Source organism: Pan paniscus, chromosome 12, assembly GCF_029289425.2.
Source record: "Pan paniscus chromosome 12, NHGRI_mPanPan1-v2.0_pri, whole genome shotgun sequence".
NCBI classification, from domain to species: domain Eukaryota; kingdom Metazoa; phylum Chordata; class Mammalia; order Primates; family Hominidae; genus Pan; species Pan paniscus.
In genome coordinates, this window is record NC_073261.2 from 14,986,342 (window position 1) to 15,001,369 (window position 15,028).

Sequence of the window (15,028 nt, forward strand, 5' to 3'; positions counted from 1 at the left end):
GAAACCCCATCTCTACTAAAAATACAAAAAAATTAGCCGGGCGTGGTAGCGGGCGCCTGTAGTCCCAGCTACTCGGGAGGCTGAGGCAGGAGAATGGCGTGAACCCGGGAGGCGGAGCTTGCAGTGAGCCGAGATCGCGCCACTGCACTCCAGCCTGGGCGACAGAGCGAGACTCCGTCTCAAAAAAAAAAAAAAAAATACAAAAAATACAAAAAATAGCCGGGCGTGGTGGCACACGCCTGTAATCCTAGCTACTTGGGAGGCTGAGGCAGGAGAATCGCTTGATTCAGTGGAGGTTGCAGTCAGCCAAGATCACACCATTGCACTCCAGCCTGGGTTACAAGAGCAAAACTCCGTCTCAAAAAAAAAAAAAAAAAAGGATGCACGTTCAGTGAGGTCAAATAACCTACTCCACTTAGTTTGTAAGCATCAGTCTTGGGCCAAAAGTCATGTCCACTTGATGCTGGGATTCCACTTCAATCAAATGAGGCAATTGGACTCTACTGCAGCTAACTGCTACTTACACATCAGAATTACCCAGGGAGCTTTAAACATATTTATCTATCCCTCTGACCCAGGCTGACTGAATCAGCATCCCTGGGTGTGGGCTGGGAATGTGTCTTTTCAGCACACTTCCCCAGCAAGATAAAAGTGCCTCTGTAAACTGAGAGCAGGAAACCAGTGGGCAAGATTATCAACTCATGGAGTCAGGGACATGTTTAATTCATTTGTGAATCCCCTGGTACTGGCACATAGAAAGCGTCCCATATTATCTGCAAAATGAATGAATGAATAAATGAGCAAGTAGGTGAATGAATGATTCTGAGGTCTCCTCCAGCTTTGATGGCCTATGACCGTGTGACTCCTGCATATGCATGAACACACAGACACAGACACTACACACATGCACAGACACACATACACACTTGGAGCAAAGTGGGATGAAGCCTGCCACACTGCAGGTGGTCCTAGCTGCCTGACCTCCCTTCCTCACACACTGACACACCTCCCTCTTTGTTGACCTGTTATTTATTGTGCACCCATTGGGTGCATGGCCTAGACCTAGGCCCTGGCCGGAGACCCAAACATGGCCTCCAAGGGCCAACCTTACTTTGTGGAGGTGCAAGCCCCAGAGCTGGTTACAAGCATGGGAAGGGAGGAGGGTGGCCTAGCAGGAAGGCTGGGGAGGCAGTGCGTCAGCCGGCAGGCAGCAGCGGGTAGCAGAGGCCCCCTCTTGGCGGGCAGCCCACTTGCACACTTGGCTGAACAGAGACAATGGTGGCTGGTCCCTCCGGCCCAGCCTCCTTCCTACAGGCAGAGCCCCAAGTCCATGAGTCTCCGGAACCTCCCTCAGAGAACAAGCCCAGCTGGGAGGCAGCCAGAGGGCAGGATGAGGGGATTTCCCAGGGGAGAGCAGCAGAGACCCTCTGAGCTGCCAGAGATGGGGAAGGGGTCCAGGCACCCCACAGGAAGGAAGGTTTAAGGCATGTGTAGAAAGGAGCACAGAAAAGTCTCCCGAGCCTGGCCTAGGCCTCGCCTGGTCGCCAGCCTCCGTCCCATCCCTCACAACTCTCCTGAGCTGTGGCTCCTGCCAGGCAGACCCCTAAGGGAAACTGTCGCCACCTTTTACCTCTCTATCCTCTCCAGTGGTCTGAACATAGAGAACCTCCTTCTCTGCTCTGTTGGAACAAAGGCTCCTTGTTCCTAGGGTTCCAGGGTTCCCTGCAAAGCTCTGGAGGCCCCACCCCGCCCAGCCCTCACTCATGCCATCAGCTCTGCTCTGTTGATGAGCAGTTGGGTATGTGAGACTGTTTCATCTACTTCGGGGGAAAGGAGACACAAGGAGACAAAGGCACGGGGCCCCACAGCCGTGCAGAGCCCTTGAAGCCCCCCGAGGTCCCTGCCCAGAAGGCTGTCCCCTCAGTGGGCAGGACCTTAGCAACCCTGCTCCCTGGGTCACAGGAGGCTGGTTAGGAATTTCTCAAGAGTCCCTGATTCACTCTCCTGGGGCCTCCCCAGGAAGGTCACCTAATTCCCAGAGCAAGACCATCCTCGGGGCTGTGGCTCCCCTGGCTGGGCTGCCCAGGGGCCTCTGCTGCCCCAAGCTCTCCCCCAGAAGCCAAGGGCACACCACATAAGCACTGGTTCTCAAACAAGTGCTGAGTTCTCAGCAAGTCTAGGAAATGAGGCCACTCTGGATTCTGGGGCCTGGAGGGTGACATGAGCTGAGCTCTGGGAGGAAAGTCAAGTCCTCACCTCCCTCTTCCCTTGGGTGTGGCCAGGGACTGGGGCTGCGGAGGGACTGCCATGGGGGTGGTGGGGAGCACAGCAATATTAGGAAAGCTTCAGTGAGCACAAGAATGAGGGCCACAGGGAAACAAGGTTTGTCCTTCAGCAGGGAAAGGAGGTGCCTCATCCGTCATGGTGGACTCATTGAAATAAGTCTCCTCCAGGGAGGTTCATCTCAGGTCTACCCTGGAGCAGGGGACAGTGTCTCTGAGGTGGTGCTGGCTTCACAGCTGATTGCGGTTCCGCTTAGGGATGATCTTCCGGTAGGTTCTGCGCTCTGAGATGTTGCGCTTCACCTTGGCCGTGGTGGGAGCCTCATCCTGGTGCAGGGACGGGCTCGAGTGGGACTTCTTCAGGCTGAGCTTGGGCTCCCGAGTGCCTCCAGCTTCCCTCCCCAGCTGCTCCTCCCAAAGGTCCAGAGCATCAGAGGGGCAGTGCAGGCGGGCCACCAGCAGCTGCACGTAGGTCTCGTAGCGGGTTTTCTGCAACACACAGGCCCCACCACCTTAGCACCATCCTGGCTCCAGGTTGGGAGGAGGCTAGAATCGTGAGGGACAGCTCACAGGTACATGAAGCTATGGCAATACAGACCTCAACAGAAGCTATGGCGATACAGACCTCAACAGAAGCTATGGCGATACAGACCTCAGCAGAAGCTATGGCGATACAGACCTCAGCAGAAGCTATGGCGATACAGACCTCAGCAGAAGCTATGGCGATACAGACCTCAGCAGAAGCTATGGCGATACAGACCTCAGCAGAAGCTATGGCGATACAGACCTCAGCAGAAGCTATGGCGATACAGACCTCAGCAGAAGCTATGGCGATACAGACCTCAGCAGAAGCTATGGCGATACAGACCTCAGCAGAAGCTATGGCGATACAGACCTCAGCAGAAGCTATGGCGATACAGACCTCAGCAGAAGCTATGGCGATACAGACCTCAACAGAAGCTATGGCGATACAGACCTCAACAGAAAGAGGGCTGGACCAACAGTGAGTGTCAGTATAATGCTTGGATAAGCAGACTGCAGAGCACACCTCTGGATAGTATTATAATGACACATATCAGCCCAGCCCTGTTCTAATAATAACCAACCCCTTGGAGTGCTGTAACTAACATCTCTATGCCATGTTCCATCTTTGAGGCACTAAAAGATGTGTCACCCACTATGCCTGAGATCTTTGCAGCCCTACACACAAAGAGCTCACATCTGTACAGCCCTAATTGAGTCTAAATAGCATTTTAACAATTGGCATCTGTGGAGCATGATGCTAACTACCCTCATCTACTCAACACTGTATTCCTAAGGCCCCTGCAGCTAGCATCCTTGGGATATGGTTTCCAGTTTACAAAGTGCTTCCTCACCCTCCATCCCATTGGATCCTCATGCCAGCCCTGGGAGGGGGAACAGATCATTGCGGAAGGGAGGGCTGGTGGCTTGCTAAAGGTCCCAGCTGGTCAGTGGGAGGAAGAGGTTGGGTCCTCACAGCCACACCCTGAGGCCTCTGAGAAGTGGGGAGTTCACAGCCATGGATACAACCAACAAGCCAAGGGATAGCCTGGGACCTTGAAAGACAGGCAGAGGGCTGCATGCGGGCACAGCGGGGACAGGCAGGAGGCGATGTTGATTCCCACTTCCTGGTCTCTGCCTCTGGGTGGCCTCTGATTCCCTCTATTTTCACATTGCATTCACCTACCCTTCCTGCCCAGTGGGCCCTCACCCTAAGCAGGCACCCAGGACCCCTGAAGCAGGCACCCAGTGTTAGGATCCCAGATGAACTGACGTCACACCAAAGCAGAATTGGGGAGTGTGGGTGGATGGGTGAGGGTTGGGGGAGACTAAGGGATAAAACATTTCAACGTGGGCTGTAGAGTCAACAAAAGTCATTACTGGCCAGGGGCAGTGGATCACACCTGTAACCCCAGCACTTTGGAAGGCTGAGGCAGGCAGACCACTCAAGGCCAGGAGTTCAAGTCCAGCTTTGCCAACATGGTGAACCCCTGTCTCTACTAAAAATACAAAAATTATCCAGGTGTGGTGGCTCACACCTGTAATCCCAGCTACTCAGGAGGCTGAGGCAGGAGAATCGCTTGAACCTGGGAGGCGGAGGTTGCAGGGAGCTGAGATCGAGCCACTGCACTCCAGCCTGGGCGACAGAGTGAGACTTTGTCTCAAAAACAAAAACAAAAACAAAAAAACACGGTCATTTCTTAGTTAAGACCATAAACGGGGCATTTAGAGCAGCATGTAAATTTACCAGATTTGGAAGAGTAGTTTAATTTCTCTGTGCCTCAGTTTCCTCATCCTTAAAATGAGGATAACAGTACCTACCCAGAGCTGTTAATTGAATGAGACAATCCATGCAAGGAAGACAAACTCCATAAATACTACCTATTAATATTTGGTAGGTATTAGAAGGAACAGTTGAGCTGAAATACAGTTTTTCCTTCAACTTGGGAAAAGCCAAATATACTCTTAGGAGAAAGAAAACTGTAAAATAACATCTGCTATGGGTGTTTCCAGACAAGCAGCTGCTATGTGCCCCCAGGACAAGAGGTGACAGGCCTAAGTGCATGGGGACACACACTCTTTGTGCATGCCCGTGCACGCGGGTGTCCATGTGGGAGCCCCTGCCCCTTTGCAGATGGCGCACACGGGCCTCGCCTTCACACAAGCGCCTCTCCCCGCCCCGGCGCGGTCAGGGCAGTGACGGCTGCAGGGACCGAGGCAGCCACGAGAGGGCGGAGAGGGTCCTGCGCAGCGGCGGGGAGGTGGGCTCGGCCCCTCACCTCGTACTCCAGGTACTCCTTCCGCAGGCGATACTCCTCCAGCTCGCGGCTACGGCCCCGCCGCTCCGGTAAGTTCCTCTGCAGATCCAGCAGGTCGTCCGAGGCAGCGTCCAGGCAGTTCTCGTGGGATCGATGCTGCTCCTCCTGCGAGCAGCAGGCGGTGAGGGACGCTGTCCCGGGCGTCCCCTCCACCGCTTTCCGGGCCCGGGTGTGCCGCTTTCCGGGCCCGGGTGTGCCGCCCTCCTGGTCACCTCAGTTCCCAGGCCGAGTGCGCAGCCCGCCTCCAGCCTCCCCGAGTTAGTCCTGGGGCTCCAGGTGCACATTCCCAATTCCACCGCACCCCACCCCTTCCCGGAGGCCATACCAGGGAGCTCTGGGCGGGGCCCACGGGCAGGATGGGCCGCACGAATCTGCGCTGGGAGCCCACAGCGGCGGGGAAGGGCGGCGCGGAGTGCGTGGCCGCAGCCAAGTTGATGCGCGCGATCCAGGAGCTCATCTCCTTGGCAGTGCTGGGGCAAAGGAGGTCGTTGGTCCCCGGGGACACAGAGTCCGTCCTGTCACCCTCCTCCCGCCCCCTCCTGTGGCTGGTTGCACAGCTGGCCAGCTGCTCAGAACTCAGCCTCCCATAGTTAGAGCCCTGCCACTAGCAGGGCACTCGACCTCTGACTGTGGCATTTCTTATCAATAAAGAGGAAAATTTGGAGGCCCGGTGCGGTGGCAACGCCTTGGCAGGCGGATCACCTGAGGTCAGGAGTTCGAGACCAGCCTGGTCAACATGGTGAAACCCCGTCTCTACTAAAAATACACAAATTAGCCAGGCGCGGTGGCGCCCGCCTTTAATCCCAGCTACTCGGGAGGCTCAGGCATGAGAATCGCTTGAACCCGGGAGGCGGAGGTTGCAGTGAGCCGAGGTAAGAGTCACTGCACTCCAGCCAGGACGACAGAGCGAGACTCTCTCAAAAATAAACAATAAAAAATAAAGAGGACAATCTGAGAAGGTGACAGATTTTATAACAAATGCCAGATATGGTCAATCATTAGCAACTTCCCAGAATCCTGTGTTCTGAACTGGGAGGCTTTATCCCACTGACAAGGAAAAGGCATACTGTGCTGGCAAAGTTGGCCAAGGATGGGGAGGAAGTAGGCAATGCCTGGGCTTCATCCCTGGTCCCCAGCTCCTCTTCCTGCTGCCGCTTTCTAAGAATTTCTGATCATACGGCCATTCCCACCAGGACCCCCTGGGGCCCACAAGCCTCAGGTGTCAGCAGGGTCAGGGGAGAGAGAACTAGGGCAGGGCAAGGCCTTGCCACAGTCTCCCACCCCAGGGACTTACGGTGCCTGGAAGAGGTAGAGGCGCCAGTCAGCCGTGCGCAGCTGGAAGACGTGCGGCTTCTTGGTGTAATGGGTGGCGGGGGTGGCCAGCGAGTGGTGCACCCCCACGGGCTCATCCACCATCTGCCCCACCAAGCTCTCCTCCTCCAAGCAGTGGTCTTCTCCCTGCTACCAGTCACAGGGGCTCAGAGAAGAGGTTATCATCAGCTGCCCACCCTCCAGACTGTTCTGGGCCTCTCTCAGTCTCCCATTGTGACAGGGGTGTTGGCTCCTTTCCTACCTTCAGGAAGTAGAGAACCATCCCTCGCAGTAAGGTGTGGAACATCTTCCAGCCACGCTTGCCCCATGGCGCTGTTCCAGGAACAGAACACAAATGTAGGTGGGGGCACCAGCATCCAGACACACTCAGACACACGCAAGTGTGCATATGCCCCCTGCCCCTCACACCGCCTCCAGTCTCTCACCAGGATGCACACAAATGCAGAACATGCCAACACAAGAAAACACATACAATCGTAAACAAACATATAGAGTCTCTCCACACACAGGCAATGCCCCCCTGGAAACAAAACCATAGAACCACTCACATCCAAATATAGATATTCATACAGATCATCTTCTCTCCAACTCCAAACACACACCCACTACCCCAAGTAGTGGCAAACACCCAGGCACAAACACAGCTCCTCCCAGACAGCTTTCCAGTCCCTGCAGGATGATCTTGACCTTGCATACCCATCTAGAGGGGCTCAAGGGCGCAGGGCCCAGCTTTGGGGTGCCCTTCCCTGTGTACCCCACTCTGAGCACCACCTGCCCTCTTTTCCCCCTACCTCTCCACCCTGGTCTTGTGTGGTAAGATCCATTCTAAGCTCCTTGGACAAAAGGCAGCCCTAGGGCCCCGGCGGCTTCACAGCCAATGCTAGTTCCCATCCTGGTCGCCCCAGCCTATTCAATCTGTGCTTGCACATTAGTCTGCTGAGATCACCACTCTGGTCATGTCCGTGCCATAATCAAAAGCCTTCAGCTGCCTGTGGAATAAGACCCAAATGCAGGCCCTGGCAATTTTGCCTCAAGTGTACCTCCCTTTCACACACCCCATGTTCTGAGCAAACTCGGCTTGCTGTTTTCTCTGTGGGGGATGCCCTCTGCCCAGCTTCCAAATTCCAGACCCTCTTCTCCTCCAAAGTTCAGTGCAGATACCATCACTTACCAGAAGCCTTACCTCTCCCTGTAGCCACATCCCGCTTCCAAAAAAAAACCAAAAACCTTTTTCTCCTCACTTGATTCAGCTCCTAGACACTCAGCTCTTGCTACATTTTTTTCGCAGACATTGACACACTTGTCTAATCTCTACCTTACTACAGGGACTCTGGGGCCCAGGAATAACTAGGCCTGTTTTGTCTGGGTTCTCCTACCTACCCTCTAGTGCCTCACACAGCATCCAGCACATGGTCACTGTTCAGTACGCACTGAGGAAGGAACATGGGCTGGCTGCCTGTCCTCAACGCAGGCCGTCTCTCTGCACACCTGTGCATGCATCGGCACAGGTCCCTGAGCAGGGCTGCTCCCAGCACGCCACCCTGTTTGTGGGCAGCAGACACTCACTCTTCTTGCCGTCTGCATCTTGATGCATTTTCCGAGCCAGGATGCCCTGCTTGTAGGTGGGCACTGTGGGATCCTGAGCCAGCTGAAGGAAGGGCTTGCTCATCTTGCCAGCTGGCAGGGACGGCTGGGCCTTCTCAGGTCTGGCTGTGTCTTCTTCATCCCTGAACATCAGAGAATCGGGCTGGAAGTGCTGACTATGCAAAGAGAACTGGGAGGTATCCATTGCCTCCCAGAGCCTTAGCAACCTCTCTTTTCCTGGGAAGCCACACCCCAGGACCCCCCACAAGGAGTCCTCCTTCACAGTGAGCCCATCAATTCCTGAAAATTCTGCCATACCCCACGCCCCACTACCTCTGGCCCTCCGGTATTACTTGGGCTCCTCTATGCTCTCTCCCCAGAGCCCTGCCTCTGGCTTTGCCCCACTCCAAGGGGAGCACTATCTGAGTTTCTCTAACTCTCGGGTGGGTGACAGAGGGAGGACAGCCCAAAGACAGGGGAGAGGGGTGAGAGGGAGAGGGGAAAGGGAGTCTCACTCACACGGCCCACTCGAGCTTCTCGCTGCGGATAGACCAGTAGAGGGCCTGGAACAGAAGCACACAGGTGGGCAGGGGAGCCTCAGGGCTGTGGAGCCTAAAGTCTCTTTGTCTGGCAGAGGTAGGATAGGGGCATGTGTACAGCCTGCCTCCTCCACCCACAGCATAGGTGCCCTTCCTCCTTGAGTAAGCAAGCATCCATCCATCCATCCAACCATCCATCCATCCATCCATCCATCCATCCATCCATCCAACCATCCATCCATCCATCCATCCATCCATCCATCCAACCATCCATCCATCCAACCATCCATCCATCCATCCATCCATCCATCCATCCATCCATCCATCTGTGCAACAAAGTATTTCTGGAGTATTTCCCAGCGACAAGCACTATGCTGGGTGCTAGAGACATAAAGATGACCTGCCAGGCGCGGTGGCTCACACCTCTAATCCCTGCACTTTGGGAGGCCGAGGCGGGTGGATCACTTGAAGTCAGGAGTTCAAGACCAGCCTGGCCAACATGATGAAACCCTGTCTCTACTAAAAATACAAAAAATTAGCTGGGCGTGGTGGTGCACACCTGTAATACCAGCTACTCAGGAGGCTGAGGCAAGAGAATTGCTTGAACCCGGGAGGCGGAGGTTGCAGTGAGCCAAGATCACACCACTGCACTCCCGCGACAGTGCAGGATGAGACTCCATCTCAAAAAAAAAAAAAGATGATGACCAAGGCAGACAAGTCCCTGTCCTGCCCATGCTTAGTGAGGCCTTAACTAGTTCTCATGGAGGAGAAATGAATTACCTACATGGCATTCTACTGGGAGGGATCTGATGGAGAAGAAACTGGCTGACCAATCCCCACAATGAATGTGCAGTAAATGAATGAATGATGCACTAAAAGTTTGACATATTAACGTAGATGTTATCTCGCTTGCTTCTATAGCTCTTGCGATGCCTAGCAAGAAGTCTGGCACATAGTCGGTGTTCAGTAAATGTTCATGAAGTACAGCCATGTACCATATAACAGCATCATGATGGTTCAGTCCAGGATGAACTGCATACATGATAGTGGTCCTGTAAGATTGTGATGGAGCTGTCCTATACAGGTGTATCATTTTTAATCTTTTCTATCATGTTTTTATTATACCTTTTCTATGTTTAGATATACAAATACAGCAGTGTGTTAGAATTGCTTGCAGTATTAAGTACAGCCGCATGCCATACAGGTTTGTAGCCCAGAAGCAATAGACTATCCCATATAGCCCTGGTGTGCAGTGAGCTGTACATCTAGGTTTGTGTAGGTTCACTCTATAATGTTCACACAATAGTGAAAATGCCCAACGATGCATTTCTCAGAACACACCTTCATCGTTAAGTGATGCGTGACTGTGATGAAACAGCAAATGATTTTAATTGCTTATGACACACATGCTATGTGCCAAGCACCATGCTGAGCACTTGGAAGATTTCATTTCATCTTGATAATGGCATGGTAAGTGGTTAATACTCTCAGGAAGAACTTGAGCTGGCCAAGAGGGGGCAAATTGCCCAAGACTAGAATTCAAACCCAGGAACACCAGGCTCCCAAGTCTGAGCTCCAGACTTTCACCATGTGTAGCTTTGCCCTTCTCAGACTTTGAAGGGGTAAGAATGACTTGAAAACTTAAGAAAATATTTTAGGGGTCCCAATCTCAGAGAGTCTGATTCAATAAGTCCAGCACAGGGAGCCTGCAGATTTGCATGGATAACAAATTCCAAGATGCTTCTGATGCTGCCAGCCAGGGAATACACTTTTACTAGCCCTTCAATAAACAAGTCCTGTTCTCTCAAGGATATTTTGGCAAAGCCAGTCCCAAGCTCAGCATCTCCCTTGGAACAAAGAACCAAGGCTCCAGGTCCTACATGAGGCTCATAAGAAGACCCCGTGGCACATACCTTCAGCAGCTCCTTGGGGAAGTTCCCGCCATCCCTCAGCCCATTCAGGTTGGTTATGAATTCCTGGCAGCTCATGCTCTTCCCAATGTTCTGTAGCCACGGACAAGTGGGATGACTCGAGCACACACCCCATCCCAATAGAATAACCTCCCAGCCAGCAACCATGGAACCCTTTCCAGCTCCCCAGGCCCACATCCCTCAGGGGTGTTCCCTGCCCGGTCTCAGGCCTCTGGTCTTCTCCTCCCCGCACCCCTTGCCACAGCCTCAGTTCCCACAGGGACTCTCTCCACCGTCTTACCTGTCCATGCAGGTCTGTGTTAAGGAGCATGATTGCACATGTCAAGGTGTGTACAGAATCTGCCCCAGAGATAGGTAAGTGGAGAGAAAGCTCATTGGAACCAGGGCTCCTGTTTCCTCTGCCCACACTGCGTGGGGTAACCGAAGAACCCCTGGAATGCTTCCATTCTCCACAGCCCCCAACATACTCCCACCAGTTCACTGTCACCTATTGAACTCCCAAGCAGACATGGGCACCCCAAAGTTTCCCTGCTTTGCTGTCAGGGCCAGCCCCTCCCTACCTACTGAGGGGAAGATCCCCGGATTGCAATGGTGGAAGCGTCTGGAGAACTGGTAGAGGATTCGCTCCCGTTCCTGAGTCTCCCCACTGAGCACCAAGGCCTGGAGGAAGCTCCTGCAAAGGAGGGCCAGGGTCAAGGACAGAGCCCGGGAGCTTAGGGCCAATCAGATCCCAGCCTCAGGCTGGTGCCACTGCCCCATGCCATCCTCCACAGCCTCGCCAGAGAGGGCCCAAAGACATTACCGGAGGGCTCGGTCCAGGCTCTGGCCTCCAAACTGGAAGAAGGACAAGTACTCCTCAGCCACAGCCCTGCTAAAGTCATTGCTGCAGAGGGAAAAGGGGCATGGAGTCTGCACCAGGGGCCTGGGCTGGGGCCGCAGATGCACTGGGGCCCCCAGGGCCTGCACACATTATGCGGTGGGGGTGAGCAAGGGAAGGGTGCAGGCACGCTGGGCCTTGGGTCCTGACAGGGCAAGGGGGCAGCCAGGGTCTGGTATGCCCTGCTACCCTATTCCGTGTACACTGGGAGACACTGGGAGAGACCTGTGGAGTCTGGTTGGCAAGGCAGTGGGGACCAAGGACCAAGGGTGTGGAGACCATGGGGACCATGACTGAGAGTAAGCAGCAGATACAGTGAGGGTATGGGGGAAAAATTAGGAGGGGAGATGGGAAGGGAACAGGGCAGGGACGGGAAGGGGAGGGTGGCCAGTGGAGGGAGCCCTTCAGCAGCTCCTCCCTGGCTGCCTCAGCCTCCGGCCTTCCCCAGGCTCAAAGCCCCTTACTTCTTCTGCAGGTAGGCAGCCACTTCAGACTTCCGGAAGCCCTCCAGGCGATAGAGGCGTGAGGCCAAGTTCCAGGCTACCTTGTTGTTCCTGACGCCATTAGCTAGCTTGTCTCCAGCTGGTGGTCTCTGGCCTTCCTCTGGGGACCGTGCTTGGGTCATAGGGCTCCCAGGAAGCCTAGAAGAGTTCATCGGTGTCCTCAGATTCTCACTTGAGATAGACATGCAGGAGCTCTGGGTCAAGTGTTCTTGCAGGTCAGTTGTGGCAAGAGTTCCCCGAGCTCAGCGCCTTGAATGGTGGGGCCTGGAGGAGCTGGACCCAGGCCCTTACTCAGGGAAGAGACAGAGTCACAGCCAGACTGACTTAGCCTGGCCTGGGACCAGGAGAACCCTGAGAGGAAGGTATTCATGCAAGGTCTCCAGGTCTGGGGCCCTGCGCTTTCTCAGGTAAAGCACAGCCATGTTCCGAGTTTATCTCACCTCAGGTTGCAGGTGCATCCCTGTGAGGCCCCTAGCGTTGTTTTCTCCAATGCAAGGCACGTGGGATTGTCTCCCTCACCTGTCCTGTGGTCTTCCTATACCTCCTTGTCCCTTCCCCACCTCCCAGCTCTGGCTCTAGCCTCCACTCCTAGATCTGGAGCCAAGAAACCTGTAAGGATGAGCTGAGAACAGGAAGCTAGGTGGGCTCTAGTAATGGCAGCAGCTGGGGTAGTTCAGGAGGTGGTCCTCAGCCTCTCCCTTCCCCCACCTAGCAGCCTGGATGACAAGGAGACTGAGTGGTGACATATGACCCAGTGTGAACAGGCCCGGGTGACCCCCAGCCGACTCAGAACCTCCCAGTCCAGCACTAAGACTCTCAGATGTCACTCTGTCTAATCTTTACCTGACTCTTCTGCTTCCCCGACAACATTACAATCAAGTGTGGGGTATTCTAGTTATTTAAACATTAATTATCCAAGTGATACAGTTAGGAAGTTGAACTGGTAAGCAGAAGACATCATAATATGAAAACATTCCAGGGGCCTGGGCGCAGTACTCAGCCTGTAATCCTACTGCTTTGGGAGGCCAAGGCAGGTGGATCACTTGAGGCCAGGAGTTCGAAGCCAGCCTGGCCATCATGGCGAAACGCTGTCTCTACTAAAAATACAAAAATTAGGCAGGGTGGCACATGCCTGTAGTCCCAGCTACTCAGGAGGCTAAGGCAGGAGAATCACTTGAACCCAGGAGGCGGAAATTCCAGTGAGCTGATATTGTGACACTGCACACCAGCCTGGGCAACAGAGCAAGATGCCGTCTAAAAGAAAAAAAAAAGAAAACAATCCCTAATAAACAGATATATAACATTAGAATTCACTTAAACCCCCTCACTATCTAACACAGCTGGGTCAGGGTTAATGGGAGGGTTAACCCCATGGCCATCACAAGGTCTTTGGGTGATGGTGACAGAATGTCAATCAGTGCCAGAAACCAAAGAACCATCTTCCTTATGCATCTGGAAACTAGGCTGCCCTGTGGAGAGGTTCAGAGGCTTGGTAGCCAGAGAAGTTCCAGCCTCTGAAAAGGGAAGGTTCTTCATGCCAAAAATTAAAGTTCACGCAACCCAAAATAGAAGTAACTAAATCTAACTAAAATGAGAACATACTTTCATAGTAAATAATGAAAAGGTTTACTTGGAGCTTTATCTTGGTAAATGTACAAATAAGTTTATTTAAATCTTATAGTAAACACAATGCCTAAAGTTTAATTTTCCCAGCACAAGTTTTCTGGCTGGATAAGACATCTTGCATTCATGCTTGATTTTCACAGTAAGATCATAAAGGCCATTAAAAACAATAACAGGCTGGGTGCAGTGGCTCATGCCTATAATCCCAGCACTTTGGGAGGCCGAGGTGGGAGGATTGCTTGAGCTCAAGAGTTGGAGGCCAGCCTTGTGGTCTGCCTGGGCAACATGGTGAGACCACATCTCCACAAAAAATAAAAATAAGTAAAAATTAGCTGGGTGTAGTGATACACGCCTGTGGTCCCAGTTACTTGGGAGGCTGAAGTGGGAAGATCGCTTGAGCCTGGGAGGCTGAGGCTTCAGTGATTCATGATTGTACCTCACACTCCAGGCTGGGCAACAGAGTGAGATCCTGCCTCAAAAAAATAATAATAACAGCTATTTTGAAATATAATTCACATACCATCCAATTCACCCATTTAAAGTGTACAATTTACAGCCAACTGATCTTCAACAAAGCAAACAAAAACATAAAGTGGGGAAAGGACACACTTTTCAAAAAATGGTGTTGGGATAATTGGCTAGCCACAAGGAGGACACACTTTTTCAACAAATGGTGTTGGGATAATTGGCTAACCACAAGAAGGAGAATGACACTGGATCCTCATCTCTCACCTTACACAAAAAACAACTCGAGATGTATTAAGGACTTAAATCTAAGACCAGGAACTATAAAAATTCTAGAAGATAACATTGGAAAAACCCTTCTAGACATTGGCTTAGGTAAGGATTTCATGACCAAGAACCAAAAGCAAATGCAATAAAAACAAAGATAAATTGCCAGGACTTAATTAAACTGAAGAGCTTTTGCATGACAAAAGGAACAGTCAGCAGAGTAAATAGAAAACCCACAGAGTGGGAAAAAATCTCCACAATCTATACATCTGACAAAGGACTAATATCCAGAATCTACAATGAACTCAAACAAATCAACAAGAAAAAAACAAATAATCCCATCAAGAAGTGGGCTAAGGACATGAATAGACAATTCTCAAAAGAAGATATACAAATGGCCAACAAATGTATGAAAAAATGCTCAACATCACTAATGATCAGGGAAATGCAAATCAAAACCACACTGCAATAACACCTGACTCCTGCAAGAAAGCCCATAATCAAAAAATCAAAAAATAGACGTTGGCATGGATGAGGTCAACAGGGAACACTTCTACACTGCTGGTGGGAATATAAACTCATACAATCACTATGGAAAACAGTGTGGAGATTCCTTAAAGAACTAAAAGTAGAACTACCATTTGATCCAGCAATCCCACTACTGGGTATCTACCCAGAGGAAAATAAGTCATTATAAGAAAAATATACTTGCATACACATGCTTATGCTTATAGCAGCACAATTCGCAATCACAAAAGCATGGAACCAACCCACATGCCGATCAA

The 15,028-nt window shown here is 52.3% G+C and overlaps 1 protein-coding gene across 3 annotated transcripts in view; it reads right to left on the bottom strand.

The window, feature by feature from the left end:
* Window positions 1–1,009: 1,009 nt before the first annotated feature.
* Window positions 1,010–15,028, bottom strand: part of PSD4 (pleckstrin and Sec7 domain containing 4) — a 46,106-nt gene continuing 32,087 nt past the window's right edge. For all 3 annotated transcript variants that reach the window (XM_034953534.4, XM_034953536.2, XM_034953535.3), the window contains 12 exons: window positions 11,850–12,026; window positions 11,311–11,391; window positions 11,069–11,181; window positions 10,789–10,847; window positions 10,491–10,580; window positions 8,558–8,601; window positions 8,021–8,181; window positions 6,696–6,766; window positions 6,417–6,583; window positions 5,448–5,592; window positions 5,084–5,227; window positions 1,010–2,771 (listed from right to left, as the gene is read on the bottom strand). In XM_034953534.4, coding sequence (XP_034809425.1) covers window positions 2,514–2,771; window positions 5,084–5,227; window positions 5,448–5,592; window positions 6,417–6,583; window positions 6,696–6,766; window positions 8,021–8,181; window positions 8,558–8,601; window positions 10,491–10,580; window positions 10,789–10,847; window positions 11,069–11,181; window positions 11,311–11,391; window positions 11,850–12,026 — 1,510 coding nt within the window. In that variant the 3' untranslated portion in view covers window positions 1,010–2,513. The remainder of the gene's footprint in view (window positions 2,772–5,083; window positions 5,228–5,447; window positions 5,593–6,416; window positions 6,584–6,695; window positions 6,767–8,020; window positions 8,182–8,557; window positions 8,602–10,490; window positions 10,581–10,788; window positions 10,848–11,068; window positions 11,182–11,310; window positions 11,392–11,849; window positions 12,027–15,028) is intronic.